This window comes from Pantherophis guttatus, chromosome 2 (assembly GCF_059756535.1).
Source record: "Pantherophis guttatus breed Tessera chromosome 2, ASM5975653v1, whole genome shotgun sequence".
NCBI classification, from domain to species: Eukaryota; Metazoa; Chordata; class Lepidosauria; order Squamata; family Colubridae; genus Pantherophis; species Pantherophis guttatus.
Genome location: NC_142064.1, coordinates 36,256,571 through 36,277,102, shown reverse-complemented (window position 1 = coordinate 36,277,102; position 20,532 = coordinate 36,256,571). Strand labels below are relative to the sequence as shown.

Below are 20,532 nucleotides of genomic sequence, written 5' to 3'. Positions count from 1 at the left end.
CATCTCCTTTTCCATGTTGGACTCTAATCTGTTAGATGATCATCCTAAACATTATTTGCCTAGCATTGTAATTTAAGGATATTGCACAACAGTTTGCATACTCTGTTAAGTCTTTTTTTAATTGGCATTGGTATTGTATCTTGATATGTCTCGCAAATGACTGACTATTGCATCATTCTCCAGCGTCGCTAGGATAGTTTGGTTAGAACCTTTACAAAAAAATTTTCTGCTGCTTGATAGATTTCTGGACATATTCCATCAATTACTGTAGCCTTTTGATGTAGTAATGACTGAAGGATGATTTAACTTTACCTTCTAATAGTTGAAGTTCTTGTAAGGTATATCTTCCAAGGGATCCTACTCTACAGAATTTTAATAGGATTGATACAAAGAACATCAAATAAATATAATTATCTATTTGATAATCTTTTAATCTATTACTGTCTGTCCATTGGCACTGTTTAGTAGATTGAAGTTGGAACATTTTTATGGACTCAGAGATCTTTTGGAAAGGTTGCCTTGATATTCTGTGTCTTACAGTTGGTGTTTACAGATATCATACTACTACTTGTCTCTTTTAACAGTCTGAAATTCTCTGTTAAGCTTCTTCGGGAGATGTTTGTCTTTCTTGGCTTTGACTTTTCTTTTCTTGGCAATTTCCATCAATTGCTATGACATCCAGATTGCTTTCTTCTGTTTTTTTTTTTTTCTTTTTGTCTTTGGCAGCCTCCTTTCAAATTCATTCATAACTATATTTGTTTTCATTGCACCAAGTTTTTTGTTTGTTTGTTTCCCTATCAGTAAGATTAAGGACTTCAGTGTGGTTCCTGACGTTCTTGAAAATGGTGGTAGGCGTTCAAGATCATACTGTAGAAATTGGTTGAGCAATCTCTAACCACATCTTGCATGCATGTTCTATTTCAGATTAAATACAATCATAAAACTCATCAAGTTCTTTAAATTTTGCATCGGTGGTTGGAGTACAAACTTGGATAATCATATTAAAGGGCTGTTCATGAAGTCTAATTGATATTCATTATTGATTGCATTGTATTCATATACTGTTCTCACTCTATCTTCCTTGATTATGAAAGCAATGCTATTCCTTCTTTGAGTTTTGAGTAGGAAACAGTATAATAGTCTGACTAAATATGTTCAGTTGTACTGCAATTCAGTTCACTTATGCCTGATATGTCAACATGGAGTCAATTTATGTAATCATGCATGGTTTAATTTAATTTAATTTCCAATTTATATACCGCCCTTCTCCCTGAGGACTCAGGGCGGGGTACAGCCAAGATAAAAAACATAGAATACAAATATTAAAAAACATTTAAAAATATATATAAATTTTGGCCCGAAAGTTAAGAATCACAGATTGATTAAAAAAATTTAAAAATTTCTTCTTAAGCCAACCCAGCTTGCTGGAAAAGATGGGTTTTAAGGGAACGACGGAAGGCATTGAGGTCATGGATTCTCCTTATTTCACTTCTTACACTCCACCTACCTATTCTATCTTACTATCTTTAGTTTTTCTTTTTCTCTTAAGGCAACATCAACGAGTAGTTACAAGTAGTTGTCTTGTACACTTGACTAAAGTGTACAAGATGTCCCAAATCATCATTGGTAATCTTAAATATCAGCAATTCCTCAATAGCATGTGTAGTACCTTCTGACCTGACAGGTTCAGTATTATATCATCAGTTACTTTATATTGACTACTTATAACTCTTGATAAAATACCAGAATGGTTTACCATTGACATCTCCCATGCAGTATGAAATTATGCTTTTGCCATTGTCATTAAAGTAATCATCTGCTTCAAAGATCTTTTTATATCATTCTTGCCCAATATTGGTGCCTGCTGAGGTGACCCTCATGCCTAAAGTAACCCCGGTGGGGATTATATAATCTCAGCATACTTTGCTTGTCCTATCAATGAACATAACACCACCATGAAACAGTTCAGCAGGATTTGAGGGAATCCACTCTTATATTGCGCTTCAAATTTGTAACTTTACAATTGTAGGGCTGGAGATACTTGTTTAGTAAATAAGAATACTTACTAGGTTAGAATGCTGTGTATCTGTTAATTGAATTTCTAAAATTGTAAAATTGCAGACCTCCTTTCATCCACCTGGTCATTTCCAGAGGTGTTGGTCATAATGCCTCTGACTAATGGGAACTGTTGTCCAAAATATTTATTAAGTACCAGTTTGTTATCCAGATTAAGCTATTCTGTATGCTGTGACCTAGTAATTCTACTCAAAACACTTTAACATGTGCTATACTTTAAATTGACGAAAAACCCACAATCCTCACAGGGTCAGTACATAATTTCAACATGATAAAGGGCCAAATCCTATACACCTCAAGGAACAATCATGTCCAGAGGAGCTTGCTTATTTGCTACCATCCTTGTAAATGGGAAAAATGAAGTTTACATCCTTGTAGTTCAGTTTTTCTGCTCTAATAGACTATTCACAGCTAAGTATGCAGTGTTGCTTTCTGCTGCCAGTAACCTGATGACAGCTACTGCAGTGATAAATTCCATTTTAAGATGAGTTCGTGTTTGACTCTATCCTGTTACAGCCTCAACAGTGACCTTATATTTATTTTCACTGAATTTATTGAATGTTGAATTTATTTAATGTTAACTCACAAAATGTTCCCTTACACGAATTTATGAATAGAAATGTCAGGAGATTGGTTAGACTTCCCCCCCACTCCTCCCCTCGCATTGCATAGTGACACAGACATGGTCATGAAACACAACCCACACAGTTTCAGTGAAAGATAAGAAATACAAGATCCCTCCAGGGTCACTGGGAATGCTGGCTGGTCCAGTGCTGCATCTTAGGAATGAAATAAGCAAACAAAAGTTTTGTAATTTACCTGTAAGCTTCCTTGCTCTGAGTAGCTGTTCGGAGAAGTTGTGTATATTTCTCTGAAATATTTTTAGTTTTTGAACAAATGTTATGACTCACAAGGTTATTGCTTTCAGCATGAGACAATATTGCTGGTGGGGACAGAGTCGACCTGACAAAAACAGGACATTGAATACTCTGAAACTAGAAACTGACCAAAAAAAAAATGCTACAATAGTCTTATTTCTTAACATAGTCCCGCCCACTATTTCCAGTATCTTAAACAGACATCTATTGTTTGATTTTGGTGGCATTCCTACTGATTTATTTAAGTGCAATAGATTAATGTGTTTTAATAGTCCAAGGACAAGTGACCAAATTAATTTTGAGTGAGATCTATTCCTTCACCCTTCTTTATGATACCTTTAACAAGCTAAAGTTATATAAGTAATGGCTCAACTAATCCAAAAAGGTATATAAATTAAGACCTGCTCTGCCACCCTGTTATCTTCTTGAAACCAATCTTCATATACAGTGGATATAAAAAGTCTACACACTCCTGTTAGAATGCCAGGTTTTTGAGATGTAAAAAAATCAGACTTAAGATAAAGCACCAGAATTTTTCCGCCATTAATAGAACATATACAGTATGCTGTACAGTTCAATTGAAAAAGAAATTGAAATCTTTTAGGGCTAGAAATAACAATAAAAAGTACAATAACATGCACAAGTTGCACATTTTTAGTATTCCCTCATTTGCCAAATGGAGGGACCAAAGGATAAGGCAAAAAAGAGAGGGAGATAGGACACTTTTGAGTTTTGTGAAAGTGCCACTTATGGTTGAAGATGGTGAAGCTTGTAGCCACATGAAAGGGCTCTAAGGTGGTAGAGAAAGGAAATAATTTACTGGATTTTAAGTACATGGAAATAAAGGTCAAATTCTCTTATTGTTTCTCAAAGCATCGGAAGAGCAAATGAGGATATTGTGGTAGTGATTCCTGTTGCATATAGTCTTTTTATCCAGGAAAAGTTTTAATAACTCACTCTTCAATACAGATGAAAATTTGAGCAGATATTTGAACCGCTCAAGGGTTTTACAAGTTGCATGCTCAATGCCACTTAACTCAAGGAAAGAAATAGAATTTTTGGAAAATCTGAACTTGATGTGAACTTTTTTTTCTGAGACTAGGACATTAATTAACATCCCTATTGGGAACACCCCCCCCATTCTTGTTTCAAGGTCACAGGTGATTATTTTTAACTTCTTCATTGCTCTGAAAGTTTTTCTATGCTAAAACAACCCCTTTGACATTATTTCAATACAACATTCTTAATCTCAGTATTTATTATTATTTATTTAATCTATTTATTTGATTTTGGCACCATCTGACTCCAGCCCAACTCAGTTAACAATGTACAGTATTCAGAATGTTTTCGTTATCAGTGATTTAGCTATGGTCACTAATTATTTTATATGAAATTAACCTTCACACAAATATTGCAATATATCTCTTTAGGATATTTCTTTTACATATCTCTTTGCCCAAGTTTTAAATTATTAATTGATTTTATTAGCAGCATATACTTGTCAATATTTTACATTGTACTAATCTGTACTGAGTGGCATGGCAATAAATAAATGATATCTAGCATGCTTACAGTTGTACTCTGTATTCCTCATCAAATTGGGGAGAGATTTTGATTTGACTCCCAAACCTCAAATCAGGTTTATAATATTCATGTTTGGTCATGCCTTAGCTAATAAGTGCAAGGACTGCTCATTAAATTTGCAAATAGCAAATTTAATTATAGATGGTGATACAGTTTTTTAAAAGGATGATTTTACAAACATGCTTCGGAAAACACATGTCCTACATCTGACAAAAATGTACAAAATAAAAAAAACCCTCAAAGGATAGATTCGATGGATCATTTTCTGTCATCAGTTTTCTATGTTTCTTTAATATTCAGAACTGAGCACAGTAATTAAGGTGAGATCTGACCAAAGCAGAATAAAAAGGAATAATAACTTCCTTTGATTTGGAAATTATACTCCTATAGATGCAGCCAGAAATTGCATTCATCTTTTGTGAAACTACATATACTATTGACTCCTATTCAGTTTGCAATATACTACTACTCCATGATATTCTGTGCAAGTATCTCTTGTCTGAAATGGTATCCCTTGTCTGAAATGGTAGAGGGCATGGGTTTCAAACTCGATTGCGTCATGTGACATATTGTGATGTATCGCGATGTTTTTTGCCTTTGCGGAGCCTGGGTGGGCATGGCTTGCATGTGACGCATCAGGGCTGCGGGCTAACAGTTTGACAGGCCTGGTATAGAGTTTCCTGCCTGAGCAGGGGGTTGAACTAGAAGACCTCCAAGGTCCCTTCCAACTATTCTATTCTATTCTATTCTATTCTATTCTATTCTATTCTATTCTATTCTATTCTATTCTATTCTATTCTATTCTATTCCATTCCATTCCATTCCATTCCATTCCATTCCATTCCATTCCATTCCATTCCATTCTTCTACTTTATTCTATTCCATCCCTCACCCTGTGCCTCTGATTTAATTTTTGTTTCCTAATAAGTGATCACGGCACATGTTTCTGTTACATTTCATTTTGTTACTTTCAGCCAATTAATCTATTCAGATAATTTTTAATTTCAGGAAAAAAATCCCATCAGTTCAACAGTATACCCAGAGAGAGATGCTAAACTTTCCTTCACAGAATCGGCTTAAGCAGAGGTTAAACAACCATCTTTTTGAGATGCTTTCATTTTAATTTTTGCACTGAATAAACATTTGTATCTTATGGCCTAAATTGTTCCTTCTAATAGTAAGGTTCTAACTTATTAATACCTTCAGTCCTCATCTCAGCAGTAAATCAAATTATAAAACTATTTAGTTAAATTAAAAAGAAATAATGTCTTTTTTTTTTTTTTACTGCAGCCAAGAGTATATTTAGCTGTCAGTTTAGGATATCATTCCATATAAGTGATCCTGTTGTCCACATCTCTTATGAACTGGTGGCTAAAGCATATGAAAAGGTTGCAGAAATTAAGTATGTCTAGTTTAATGAAAAGAAGGATTGGGGTGACATCATAACAATGTTTCAATATTTAAGGGGCTGCCACAAAGAAGACATGGTCAACCTATTATCCAAAGCACCCGAAGGCAGAACAAGAAGCAATTGATGGAATTTAATCAAGGACAGAACCAATCTAGAACTAAGGAGAAATTTATTGACAGTGAGAACAATTAATCAGTGGAATGACTTGCCTCCAGAAGTTGTGAACGCTCCAACACTGGAGGTTTTTAAGAAGACATTGGACAATCATTTATCTGAAATGCTATACTATAGGGTTTCCTGCTTGAGTAGGGGATTAGACTAGAAGACCTCCAAGGTCCCTTCCAACTCTGTTATTCTATGTATGAAATATATATGTAATGAATTGTTTAGGGTGTCACAAGACTTCTACTAGGTTTGCCTAATTTGAATCTCCTTCCAAGTATAATTTATATTACTTCATTAGTAGCTCTGATTAGAATTGCTAAATCAATAGTAAGCACCCAAGGCAGTCATTTTCATAATGAGGAAGAACTTTAAACAGCCTCTTGTGATTTGCTTTAATAGTAAAAAGGCAAATAAGTTTCTTAATTCATAAATTATTCTGAAAGCCAAGTTGGGGAGGAGGTTCAAAGTATATTTTGTCCAAAATATGTTGTTACAGAAGTTTCATCTATGTCATTATTACACCAGAGTGGTAGTAAAGCTTTACCATGAAAATTTTGCATGCTATACAATCTGTGTTAGTTCTTGCAGTCCCAAGAACAAAAAATTTTTGCCTGTTATGTTGCTTTGGAATTATTTGGCAGCAGTATCTGCCTCAGTCAACAGAACAACCCAGAAACTACTTAGGTGTTAGTCTTTTGTTTTGAACACTTATTCTTGAGCACTAAAATGCAAGAAAACAACCAAGCTCAGAGAGCACCAAGAATAATCTTCTAATATTACAGAGAATTTAACTTCATTTTGGGAATTTTTGTATTTATACTTTAAATTTATTATCTGCCTAATGATATAACACTGTGACTTTCTCTCCCGCCATTCCTAAAATATAAACGTCTTTTTGTCCAAAGAATGTTACTGAATATTTAGGACATATGGAGCCAAGTTAGTTTTTTTTCTGATTCTTTCCTGGCATGTCCTTTGCCCCCATTTTGTGTAATAGGTCTGGGGCAGTTTTATACACAAGATTAAGTACAGTAGGTATGTAGCAAATTCTATTTGGCGGCAAGAAGCTTTAAAGCTCTATACTACTGTTAAAATACTAATTTACTCAGAACCTTGTCCGACCTAGAGTCTTGCAAATAGTCTACCAGTTTTTTAAGTTGTTTCATCTCTACTTTGCTTTTTGTATCTTTATTCTTGTGCAATTTTGATTAAATAATCTATCAAAATGTGTGCATTTAAAAAAATAAAGGGTAAAAAAGGAAGGCACTGTTCATTGCCCTAATCAACACAGCTAATTTCTATATGTAGAACCAATATGTAGGGAGGGAGAAAGGGAAGAATGCAACTTTAATACTGAATGCTCAGATGTATAAAAGTAATTGACTTTCCAATTACTTTCCAATGAAAGTGGTCCATGCTGCTGCTTACTCACTTCAGGATGAAAACCTGAAGTCCAAGGTCTATAAACTCCATCGGAAAGTGACTGAACAGGAGAAGAAGCTCTACAGCATGGCCAGGTGCCTGTATTTCACCAACCAACTCAAAGAAAACATGGAGAGGGTCATCATAGATCAGTTGGCGTTAACCCACAATGTTTTAAAAAAGGTCAGAGGAAACCTTGAAGTTCAGCCGTCAGACAACAGAGCCACACCTTCCAGCCTCATCAAGAAGAGGGTTTAAGTGAAGGCTGGGGGAGGGGGGGGCTACAATAAAGACCCATTTTCCCTTGCCAAAAAAAAAAAAGTAATTGACTTCCCATTTTCTCTTGTTACATCCAGGATACCCTTTAATTTTTTTTTTGTTTTTGTTCACTAAATCAAGAATGGGGGGATGAGGGGTCGGGGAAGCAAATGTAGCCCCAATGTAGTGGGGACTTAAAACTTAAATTCTTTTCGACATTTCTACATTTTAATTGATTTGTTTTATTTTTTTAATGAGAAATAGGACCCATTATAAGTTGACTCCTAGTATATAACACGCTAGCCCTCAGGCCCAGTCTAGCTTGAATCAGTCTAACAAGATGAATTCATACAATCCCTGCAAGTCATAAACTAGCTATATTTTAGATTAACATAATGGACAAATAGTCTCATTTACAGACTAACAGAGTTGGAAGGGACCTTGTAGGTCATCTAGTCCAACCCCCCCATCCAAGTAGGAGACCCTACACCATTTCCGACAGAGGGCTGTCCAGTCTCTTCTTGAAAGCTTGCAGGGATGAAGCTCCCACAACTTCCTAAGGCAACTTCTGTTCCATTGGTTGATTGCTCTCCCTCTCAGAAAATTCCTCCTCATTTCCAGGTTGACTCTCTCCTTGATCAGTTTCCATCCATTGTTCCTTGTCTGGCCTTCGGATGCCTTGGAAAATAGCTTGACCCCCCTCCTCTCTGTGGCAGCCCCTCAAGTATTGGAAGACTGCTATCCTGTCTCCCCTGTTCCTTCTCTTCACTAGCCTAGCCAGGCCCAGTTCCTGCAACCGTTCTTTGTATGTTTTAGCCTCCAGTCCCCTAATCATCCTGGTTATTCTTCTCTGCACTCTTTCCAGCGTCTCAACCTCTTTTTTATAGTGCGGTGACCAAAATTGGTTGCAGCATTCCAGGTGTGGCCTTACTAAGACTTTACAAAGTGGCACTAATACTTCAATGAGGAGATTGGGGCTGACTGATTTATGGGTGATTTGCAATCCATTCGCAAAGATGTCCGTGATTCAAGTAGAACAGTGGTTCTCAGCCTGTGGGTCGCAACCCCTTTGGGGGTCGAACGACCCTTTCACAGGGGTCACTTAAGACCATCGGAAAACACATATTTTCAATGGTTTTAGGAATAATTTTATGGTTGGGGGTCACCACAACATGAGGAACTGTATTAAAGGGTCACAGCATTAGGAAGGTTGAGAACCACTGAAGTAGAAGAACCAGGAGTGGATTTAAGGGGGAGATCCCCCTCAGTCTCATTGAGATCAACCAGTCCTTCTGGATCAGGCTCTGTATGCTGGTTCCTCCGTCTGAGCAGGCCTAGGAAAAACGTCTCCATTCCCTTTCCCCCATCTTTTCCGACCTCAGTCTTTAGACTAGCGAGGCCTCGATCGCTGGCGGTTCCCGGCGGAGCAGATCCACGTCTGGTCCTCCACTCTACCCGCCGGGATCCGCTGGAGGTCGCTCGCTCCCTCCCGCCCTCTCCGACGAAGCCTCCACGGAACGCCGGCTCCCCGTGGAGAAGCGAGGGCTCTTTCACACGCCAAGAGACCGAGCGGGCAAGTCGTCAAAGGAGCGGCCTGCCCAGCCACTCCTTTTCACCGCTTGGGGCGGCTTTGCCTGCGCTCAGTTAGCAACAAGTCTCCGAGTGGGAAGCTCCGCCCCGCCAGGAACCCGGGAGCCCCCGAGGTGGCGAGAGCAGCAGCCGGCGACCGAGCGAGGCAGCCGGGGACTCCGAGGGCGCGCGCTTCTTGCTTTTGCGGGGCTGGCGAAGCGCTGCGGCCCCGGCTCCACACCGGGGGCCGCTTCGGGACCGTCCCGGTGGAAAGAATGACAGGTAAGGTCGTCGGTGCGGAGAAATGTGGCTCCGCTTTCCCATAGAACCGGGAATGGTGCTTGGGGCGGGGGGGTGGCGGGGGCGAAGGAGAGCTTCGTTGGGATGCAGGCAGGCTCCTGCTTTTTCTTTTGAACCGATGGACGATTTATCCAGATTCCGCCTTGCTACCTTCTTCCCTCCTCCCTTTCTTTGGTAAAAGTTGCTTTGCTTCGAATAACACTGATCCAGCAGGTGCAGTTCTGGCTATTGTGAGACAGCGCGTCTAAAAAAAAGGCTCACCTGGCGTCTTTGGGTGTGTGTGTGTGTCTTCCCACAATTAGACGAGGGGCTTAGTTGCCTGCTTTGACTTCGTGCGGTCTTGGGTACCATATTGAACGTGGAAACCCGGCGCAAAAGGAACAAAGCTCTTTTATCAAGTTTAGACCAACCGTATTGTTGTAGGCTAGCGGGATTTGCATTTGCAAACAGGTTTTCTGTGTGGCCTGAAAAACATTACTTTTCCCTTTTGCCCACAATGAAAAGTTTTGTGCAAGTTCAGGTCTTAAATGCCTTTCTATGAATTTCTATCAGAGCCATATCTCATAAAGTTATCCATCTCAATTAGATGCGGTATTGTTATTATTTAAACCACACTGGGTAACAATGTTTACTTTTCCGTATTTCCCAGTAAGGAGTTCTGTGTGACTCAGAGGCTTGTGTTACAGCAGCCATTTTCTACCTTTAGCACAAGAGCAGCTCCTTAATTGAAATGTAGTAGAATAGGTCTGATTTAGGACTTGTCTGCACTGGTGCCATAAAACATGTTAAACTTGATTTCACTGTGAAATTCATGCCTGTTTCACCTATGCTATCTGCCTTAGGCATACCTGAAAATCAGTTCATGTTTGGAAACCGCTGACTTAAAAAAAAAAAAAAAAGAGGACCAAGGTAGGTTTCAATTATTTTTATAGTGCAACCAGTTGAAATATAACAAACTTTCAAGAGAACAAAAGGAAACTATATATTGTAAGCCACTTCTCTATCTCCCTGCTGCATTGTGCCATTTGTTCCTTTTCCCACATCCTCCTTGATTTCTAAAGGCATTTATTGTGAGGACTTTAGCCCTGTGGGATGCAGTTTTCATTTGTCAACCTGGATTGTGGGGAAAACCAAATATTCAGTTTTGTTAAATACATTTTATAAAGTTTTCTTAGCATAATTTACCACCTTTTCTTGTTACCTAGACATATAATATTAAAATAAATGATTTTGCATAGCGTGCCAGTATAAAAATACAACAAACAAATGAACAAAATAAAACAGTTCTAAACTGCAGCATTTTTGTTATATCCTCATAGTTGACTGTCAGTAGAAGCTTATAATTCTTCAAATTGCTTTGTTATTTGTTGTAGAGAAAATAAAGACTCCAGTAACTTAAAAGAAGTTGTATATTTTATCCCTTGTTGTAGTTAGTTCTCTTATCTTGTCTGGCAGGGTGATTGCTACTGCTATTTCTTTGTGTCAGGTGTGAGTAAGTGATCCATTATCTCGGTGTAAAAACATAGAGGTGTTTCAGCTCCCCAGAAGAAGGCTTACTACAACCCCATATGAGTCACTGCTATGGGCTTGCACCTTACTGATTAGCATCTGCTTTGTTTCACCTATGTATTATGTGTGGTTGCATCATTTAATTGCCCTGATGAAGAAGCACAGAAAAATCACCTGTTTTCAGGAAGCCTCATATTGCATTTGGATTTGCTCTTCTGCTCCAGTTTGGAGAATACAGGCAATTTCCTTTCCACATGTGTAAGAATTAAGCAATCAATATAGAATAGAATAGAATTTTTTATTGGCCAAGTATGATTGGACACACAAGGAATTTGTCTTGGTGCATATGCTCTCAGTGTACATAAAAGAAAAGATACGTTCATCAAGAATCATAAGGAACAACACTTAATGATAGTCATAGGGTACAAATAAGCAATCAGGAAATAGAAATTCAGTAGAGCCAGAGATTGCTGATACAGCTCTGTATGAGTGACCAAGTGGTCTTGTTTTTTTCCAGTTAATAGTTGCTCCAGATTCTTCTCATAGTGAGGTCTAGCAAATAGCTCTCTTGAAGGAGTGTGTCTACTTTTTCTTTACATCTGCTGAAATTAATGCTATATGAGTGAATAAGTGTCCTTCCACATTTAATTGGAAGGGAAGAAATTGTATCATTATCTGGACTTTTGCACTCAAGGTGGAGATATGAGTTATGATATGAGCACATTTTGTGCTGTGTCTGTCTAAAGAAGTAGGGATTGCCAAACGTGTTCATTGCTTCATCTTATATGCAAGCTGTATTAATAAAATAATGGCTTTGTTTTAAAAACACCTAGAAGAGGGGCAGCAGTGAACCTTTATTAGCAAGTCTATGTGCTTGTTAAGGAAAACAAATCTTCCTTTTCTTGCCTCTGATTTCAGGAAGGTTTACAACAATTAAATGCAATAAAATAAGTTTTAACCAAATAAACATCAAATAAAAAAAATCATGCATATAGTTGAACACTTGGGAGAACCTGTAGACATACTGGGATTTGCCATTCTTAAGTGATTTGAGTTATTTTGTAACCCAAATAAAAATAACTGAACGAGATTGTCCTTGGATGGAACAAAGCAAGCGATAGAATAAGGTTGCATGCTTTTTAAAGGAATTGGCTGCATAAAACTATTGCATAAAGTCTATTGCTTTAGAGCTTCATTACTTAAATGCTATGTAAATTCTCTCGGCATCTGTTCACTCAGCCTTGCCATTTTGAGGGTAAGATGATGTTACAGTATATTAACTTGTAAATGGGAATTACTGCCACTGTACTTGGCAGTGAAGGTGATGGAGGAAAACATCAAACTGAAGTTCCTCAGTAAGAAGATCTTTTAAATGCATAACCTGCTCACCAAGTCTTTCCCTTTTCTCCCAAAGTGGACCAAGAGTGCTTTTCTTTGTTTGCTTGTAGATGCTATTTAAATTTGAGTCCTGTTTGTTTGATAAAACTTGAGTTTCCATACGGATTAGTGAAAGTTTTGGAAGTAAAAATATTTTCCTCAAACACTTAGGTTTAGAAGGCAGAAACTGGAATAATTTGACATGCTTTATGTAATTTTCTGTTGTAATTATGATAAAATGTGCCTATAGGATTCCCCAAAGAGTCTGCTTGCATGAAGTGAGGCTTAGTGTGCTGACCCTGAGAAGCATAATTTAAACATAGAAGAAATGTGAAAAAAATAAAGATAAAATTGGAAATGGAAATAAATATAGTGGTAGGAAATAGGGACAGTGTCACAAAGTAACCAGTGAGAGTTTTTATTTAATTTATATTCTACCTTTTAAATAAATAACTCAAGATGGCACATTTACTTCCTACTCTTTCTTCTTCGCATTTTCTCCACAACAACCCTGTGCGAATTGCTAAGATAGTTACACAAAGTGGCTGTAACTACTATAGAAGAGGTTTGAGGATTGTGTTCCAAACTAGCTAAAAGCAATTATCTCTGTGATGAAAAATGATCCAGCAATATGGAAAAATATTAGAAAAAAGACTAGAAATTAAAATAATGGTATCATAATGCTATAAGTGAATATGTTTATTTGTGTACATATCTATGAATATGCAGTGATATATACAATATTATATATGGGTTAGCTTACCCTGTTCCTAAAAGAATGCCTTAGGGTTTGGGAAAGTTACAGAAATAGACAATGAAAAAAGAATGATTAAAGTTGATAAAGCTGCACTATAGTGAGGAAAACATGACTTGGGGAGAAGAGGGATATATTTAATAAAATTATACTTCTCTGCTCTTTTCACATCATAAAAGTTTCACAAAGAGTTTTTCCCCCCTCTCAAAATCCTAGAATTTCTTTTGGGGAAAAAAAATCAGTTTCTTGTACTAGAACATAAGGTACTGTTTCAACTCATGTGTTGCTAATTTTCGGTATTTACCACCACAGGATGTGATAGCCAGTACAGCCAAGACTAGATGGAAAAAGTGTTTAAAATTCTAAATTGGTTTTTCTTTTATTTCTTTGTTATATTTATTTCTTAAATCTTATGTAAGAACTCAGGTGGCATGTCATTTCCCCCAAACAGCTGTGTAAAGGCAGAATTAGATCACTCTGAAATCACTCAGCATCTGTGTCTGATTGTGGATTGGGCCTAGTTCTCCTCAATCTTGCTTTGACCGCTATTTCATATTATCGTTTCAATACTGAGATGAGTGGCATATAAATTTCATAAAAATTTTGGACATAGTAGCTGTGGAGGTAAGGATTGGATTTGGACTGCCATTCCACATGGAGATTTAATTCCTCCATCTCTGAGCAGCAGCATGAATTAATTATATTTCAGAGAATAGTGCTCTATATGTTTGCTTTGTTTGAAACATTTTGATACTCCCAGTTATGCTGTGCATCTCCAGTACATTTAGTGAAATAATAAAAACTCTTTAGTATGAGAATATATAGGGAAAAAAGGCATAGCTGCAGAATGTCTATAATCTGTTCTACAATATTAAAATAATTGTAAAGATATAAAGCAACAAAACATTAATCTATATTAAAATATTGATATTTGTGGATACTTGTGATGAGTAATAAAGCAATGCATCCATAAAATGCTGAATATCAAGGTAAAGAAGAATGCATCCAGCATATGCCTAAAATAAGATTGACTCATGTTTTGTCATTTTGGGAGGATGTCCATAATAGAAAAGGCCTTCTACTTGAAGGAAAACAAATTCCTAGCTTAAGGCATCCTTTAGCTGAAGCTGAAGTCCAGTTTAAACCGTATGTGTATGTGTAAATGCAAATATATATAGAGAGAGCATGCTATGCATGTGTGCATAGGAACCTTGCTCTTCTAGAATTAGCATTTGGCCAGCAATTTGAGCTAGCACATAGATCAGTCAGTCTTCCCCATGGTAGCACGAGTGAGTTGCTGTAGAGTTGAGCAGTGCCAAAATCTATTGCCTACAGTATAGAACTGCAGCCAAACCAGGGGTGAAATGCTCCCGGGTCGGACCAGATTGCCCGATTCGGTAGTGATCTTGGCTGGTGGTTTGGCGATCCGGTAGCGATGGTGGAGCATAGCTCTACCCACTTGGCCAGGTGTCATTACTTCCTGATTTTAACCAGGAAGTAATGTATTTTTACCTTCTGCGCATGCCTGTTGAAAGCCAATAAAAATGATGACTGGAACTTGTCGTTTATGCACTACTATAGGACCGGGTGAAGTTTTTAAATTAATATATATGTCCCAACCACAAAGGTAGTCTTCCAGCTTCTCAATCAACTTTTACTGTAATGCTGCTTCAAAAAATAAGTTGCAGAAGGGTAGGACAAAAAGTTTGTTTGCCTGCAAAGGAGATTGGGTCAAGGTTAGGCTGTAACCTTTGTATGCAAATAAGTTCTCCATCTTTAGCCCTTATAATTAGTGGTTGAGAGATATTGGAGCTTTAAATGCAGGTGGTAGAGAAGTTAATCTGTCACTGCAGTATCAAGACAGGTCAACTTAGAATCTTCATATTGTTGTGTACAAACTAGAGAAATAAATGTGGTTTACTTTGCTTCTTCCTTTATCTGTATCTGTAGTTTTGACATGCTCATACTTCATTAGACCTTGATTAGAATTATGGAGTTGGTAAACTACCATTTGTTGTTCCTGAACTCTTTTACATCTGGATTCGCAAGTTTGTGGGCATCATGCTTCTGTGTGCTGTGTTTGGTTCTGAAACTTTCATTCGTTCAATTTTTACTCTTCAGTCATGTTTTGGGTGCTGTTTATTATACAAGTGGATTAGGTTGGAATAAGATTGTGATTCAGATTCAAATTTAATTTATTGAGGAAGAGGAAATGAATTGAACATTAGACTAAAGAATAAAATTGGTCTTATGCTTTAGACTGGAGTATAGGTTCGGAAAATACTGAAGAGCCCTACATTTGTTAGCACTATATCTGTTTAGGCAAGTTGCTTCGTATTAGCTACTCAACAGAGGTGTCAAACAGGAAGTAGATGAGAGCCAGTTTGACTGGGTTAGAGGAACTTCTTTTGAAAATTTAGGAAAATTGTTTTGAAGAATCCCTGTCTTTGGGTTAAGCTGTCTGTTTGACAAGTCAATGGAAAAGTATTATTGTTCCACATAATGTAAAAAAAAAATGATACAAAATATGCAAATGTACATGTATCTGGGTTTGGGATATGTATGAAACTGAAGAGTATATTAGGAATTTTGAAAGCATGTTCGGGATTTTCTCACAGAAGAGTTGCCATGGTGAGCATGTCTAGCCCAAGAAGACAAGTTGGTAAAGTTGCTCTCTCACCCCCCCGCCCTGCTCAGTTCTCCTTACCTTTCTAACTTATTTTAATATTTTTTCCCATTGAAAAGTAGGCATAGTTACAAACAAAGCACTGGATTATATTGCCTCCACTTTTCATTTTTGTCATGCTCAGAGGCATGCTTGCAAAAAACACTTGTGTGGTCATATCACATGAAAAACCAACACATGAAATCAAACCTACTGTAAAAAGCAGGCTGTGACGCAGAATGTATTGTTCTAATTTAAAAGGTGAAAGATATCATAGAAGTAGTTCTTTAGCCTTAATTGAACATTCTTTTGCGTCCTATTTGTCACAAGCAATAGTTTTACTTATTCATTTTACTCATTCAGTTATGCATATTGAATTCTGTCAACACACAGATTTCAGGTTTTTCTCTGCCTACATGGATTCTTTAATACCGTATATTGAATACATTGAGCTATTTGTGTTGTGTGGTACTAAATATTTGTTTTTCCATCTTTGTATTTACAAAGCAGTTGGCAGGTGCTCGATGCTGCTGTGTATTCAAACAATAGCAGCATGAATCTTTGTGATAGAGAGAAGAAAAAAAAAGTAAAGTTAATTTGTGTGCCCAACCATCACTTTGCCAGCATTATTTTATGTTATGTTCTCTGCTTAATCTGATTCATTTTAAAGGCATGCAAGCTAAAACAATTGTTAACAAAACCCCTTTTTCTATTAAAACAATTTACCATGTTTACACAATGCCTTTGTTTTTCACTTTCAGGCAAGCAGAGATAATTTAATGAAGGCTTTTGCTGTGGGGAATTTTTTTTATATGCAGGTTCTAATGTACACTAAAGAGGTTTGCATCACAATGAACATAATCCAGTGCCACCGCCTTCCTCCAGGAAGAAGAAAAAAAATCTTGAGTTTTGCTTCATCTTTGAGACAATTTACCATTTGAAGATGCTTGATTCTGTTCATGTTCACCATCTACTCAAATTGGGCTAACATTACTGCTTATGATATTAACAAGATCTTGTACAAGAGCAGGAAGTCAAAGAGGATCAATTATGTGTCCTGTTGCACGTCCGTTTCAGGAAATGCCATTAACATGGGATTCTACCAGGGCTTATTGAAAGGAAATAATGAGCGTTTTCTAAAACAATGGCTGCGGCTATCCTTCTGCATGGAAGACTGAGGATGTTCCCTAGGGTGTTTGATGCTTGAGATATTGCTCAGCATAATACCTGTTAGGAGTGATATAAGGATAGCTGTCACATATCTTTTCACTCCAGGATGTGTTTAGAATATGTTTGGGCAGACAAGCATCTAATCATGTTGACGAGTTTTTAGTATTGAATGAGTTACGGATTAAACATATCTGCTTTCGTTAGGAATTATTACTTCTTGGTTGAGCACTAGCAGCATATTCCTAATGTGGAGACCTTCAAAACGCTCAGGTAGCCTGGAAGAAACAGTCTACTTCACATTTGGAAAACCACTGCGGTCATTGAAAAAGCACAGTTAAATGACTTCGGTACTTCTGAATTCAAATTCCCAGCATCTTACACAACCAACCATGTTTTGGGGAATGTTGGAAGCTGTAGTTCAGAACCTCTGGAATGTAATTCTTGTACAGAATCTGTAGTAAACAGTTCAAAGAAGCAGATTGAAATACTATAAAGAAGATTTTGGGACATAAGAATAAGATCCATTGAAATCTAGTGTGCTGAGGATTATTTTGTAGTTACTGGAGGTGTTCTGAGATAACCTCTTGCCTTCATATTTTCTGCAGTCTGATACAATTGCCTTTTGACAAGAAGAATTGCTATTTAAACCTGGTTGCCAAGAGCAAGCAGCTTTAAAAATTATTTTACTTTTATGGACTTTTGCTGGAGCCTTTCACAAAGTATAAACAAAAAGCATCATAAGGGTAGAGGCATATCTTGAGCAAAGTGTTTTAATAAAGCACAAACTAGAAAGTGATATTATTGCAGCCTTTCCAAGCTGGCACTCCCTGGATTGAGACTAGACCTTCTAGAATGTAAAGGCAGCTAGACAGTAATTTGAACTCTTTTGTACTTAGATGTTTGGTATATAAGTAGTACTTGCTTTTTCCTAGGGCTTAATGTTTATAATCTGTTTCTGTAGGATACAGATTGCAGATAATTATTATAGGCAGCTGGCATTGCAATTTTCATAGCTGAGATTAAACTATGGAGAAGAGAAACTAACAGCTGAATCTGATCTGATTTGAGAATAATTATGGACCAAAGGGACTAAGTATCCTTTAATCAACTTTTTCTACTTCTTTCTTTTATCTTGTATCTTAAAAAATGATGAGTAAGTTTATAGTGAAGCCAATATTTTTTTCTGCATGTAGACCAAGGAAAAAATTGCGTACTTTCTTGTTTAACATGTTGGGTAGAAGGAGCATCTGTTTGTGGAGAATAAACTAGATAATCTCATCTTTGATCTACTGTCAGATCAAAATCTTTATGGTAAAATAAATTATTTAGAAAGAGGAAAAGTACCCAGATAGAAGAGAATCTTTGTAGGTAATTAAGGTAACACTTGAAACAGATTCGATAGTAGTAATAGCTTTTAACCAAAGAAATTCATTTTGTTATATTGGACAAAAGTAGATCCGGAAGAAGAAATGTTTTAAGTAATTCCTGACTCATTGTACACTGTATGTTACAAATTACAGACTGTGCCAAATAGAGGTGTAATGAGTTTGCAAAATATTCATCTTGAATAAAAAAAAATTAACAAGAATGACTTCCTTATTTATATTTCCAATACAATTGTTCTGTTGAAAATATTTTGCAATTCATTACATTCTAATATCTTCTGAGTAATTTCACCAGAAGTTTTGGAGATGTTCATTGTGGATTTGTTGAAAGAAGGACATTACAAAACCTTTAACTGTTTATTTATATAGCTTTAATAAACTAATTACCCAGTTACTCAGTACAGTATTACAATCCACACAGTCTGAAAATAAACTTCTTGCTCTTTGGTTTTATACCTCAGATTTCTTTCTGTCTCCAAAATCTATTAATTCTAAAAGCATGAAAATATGGCCATCAGAACCCATTCCACCTGTATCACTATATCACCTGTACCTAATCAATGGGCAGCAAAAAAGGCTTTACATAGTTGGATAAAGCAACAACAGCAACATCCAACTGGGGAAAATGATTAGGTTCCCCTATCCTCCCAAATCCAGACACTACTTATATGAATGAATCAGTTGTTTTGCAAAATCCTGCCCAAAGCAATTCTTCATCTATTAAACTTGACTAACCCTGCTTTACCGTATGCTTTTAAAAGGAGAACAAAGTCAGCATCTGTGTACTTTATCTCTCTCTGTTCAATGCCTAACTCCTACATATGCATCAGCTTGTCTTGGGCACACACAAAGTAATAAGAACAAGGAAAAAGATTGCTCCCCAGGTTGTCCTAATGGAAGAAAATATATCTTTGTTTCCTATAAAACTTAATTGACTTAATTTTCATGTAAACCCAATTTCATTTAGGATGCATCTGTCTAGTAACCAATTCTATGTGTCAGGATTCCAAGTAATAGACCCATAGCAAGCAAAACTCTGAGGCAGGTAGCTTCCTCAAAGAATAGTTTTATTGGATATATCATATTGGCACCAACTCTGAAGGTTCCCGTAGTTTTCACCTAATTAAAAGTAAACGTTTTTTACTTTCTCAAAACAGTCACATGATCCAATCATGGCTCTGTCTGGTTGCTTGGTGACATCACTCCTCCCTCCTATGACCAGGTGTGAGAATGTCCTTGGTTCCCAAGAGAAAGTATTTTATTTTGGCTACAAAGTCCCAACTATCTCAAATCCCCCTTCCTTATCCCTCAGCTCCAGTGTGGCAACACTGAAACTCCCAGATGGCTTCAGTCAGGTCAGCTTCAGGGTTGACACTATGCCTATTCTTTCTTATAGTAGCTTCCTATGTGATAGATTAGAAATTGCATGTGAGTAACTTCTTCAACATGCTCGATCATGTAGAAAAGCAATTCCTATTAAATAGAACTTGCTGGCAGAGTACAGCTATATGATGAATTCAAAGTCAGTACCTTTCATAGTGAAAAAGGAATTCACTAAGATCCCTTTATCATTTTTTTTAAATATAAAGGGGTAGATGGGCACAGTCTGATTGCCATTAAGAAGGGTGCTATGGACATAGCAAGGACTAAGAGGCTGAAAAACATCCATCTTCCTTTGGAATGTTAACTCTGAAACTTTTCCTGTGCTTATGATCTTATTTCAACTTTCCTTTGCTTTACAGACCTGCAAAGATCATAAATGTGAAGATTGGTTGTAAAGTTACTTTTTCATCACTTTTGTAACCCTGAATAGTTGCTAAATGAGGCAATTGCTAAACAAAGGACTACCAACAACGAATTTACTGTTGCATAAACTGTCTTGAATCACAGTTGCTATGTCAGAGGCTTATAGTCCTGAGGATGGAGAAAGGAGACCTAGGAGAAAATTATCTCTAGCTAGTTATATTGTTAATGAGTTCGGCTGAATTATTGAAGGTTTGAAAATGAGC

At 36.9% G+C, this 20,532-nt stretch overlaps 1 protein-coding gene across 3 annotated transcripts in view; it reads left to right on the top strand.

Moving 5' to 3' along the window:
* The first annotated feature begins 9,295 nt into the window (after positions 1-9,295).
* Positions 9,296-20,532, top strand: part of ARHGEF28 (Rho guanine nucleotide exchange factor 28) — a 144,730-nt gene continuing 133,493 nt past the window's right edge. For all 3 annotated transcript variants that reach the window (XR_015732105.1, XM_034441149.3, XM_034441152.3), the window contains exon 1: positions 9,296-9,645. Coding sequence is in view for 2 of the 3 variants with exons in the window: in XM_034441149.3 (XP_034297040.2) it covers positions 9,639-9,645 (7 nt within the window). In the remaining variant the exon portion in view is untranslated. The remainder of the gene's footprint in view (positions 9,646-20,532) is intronic.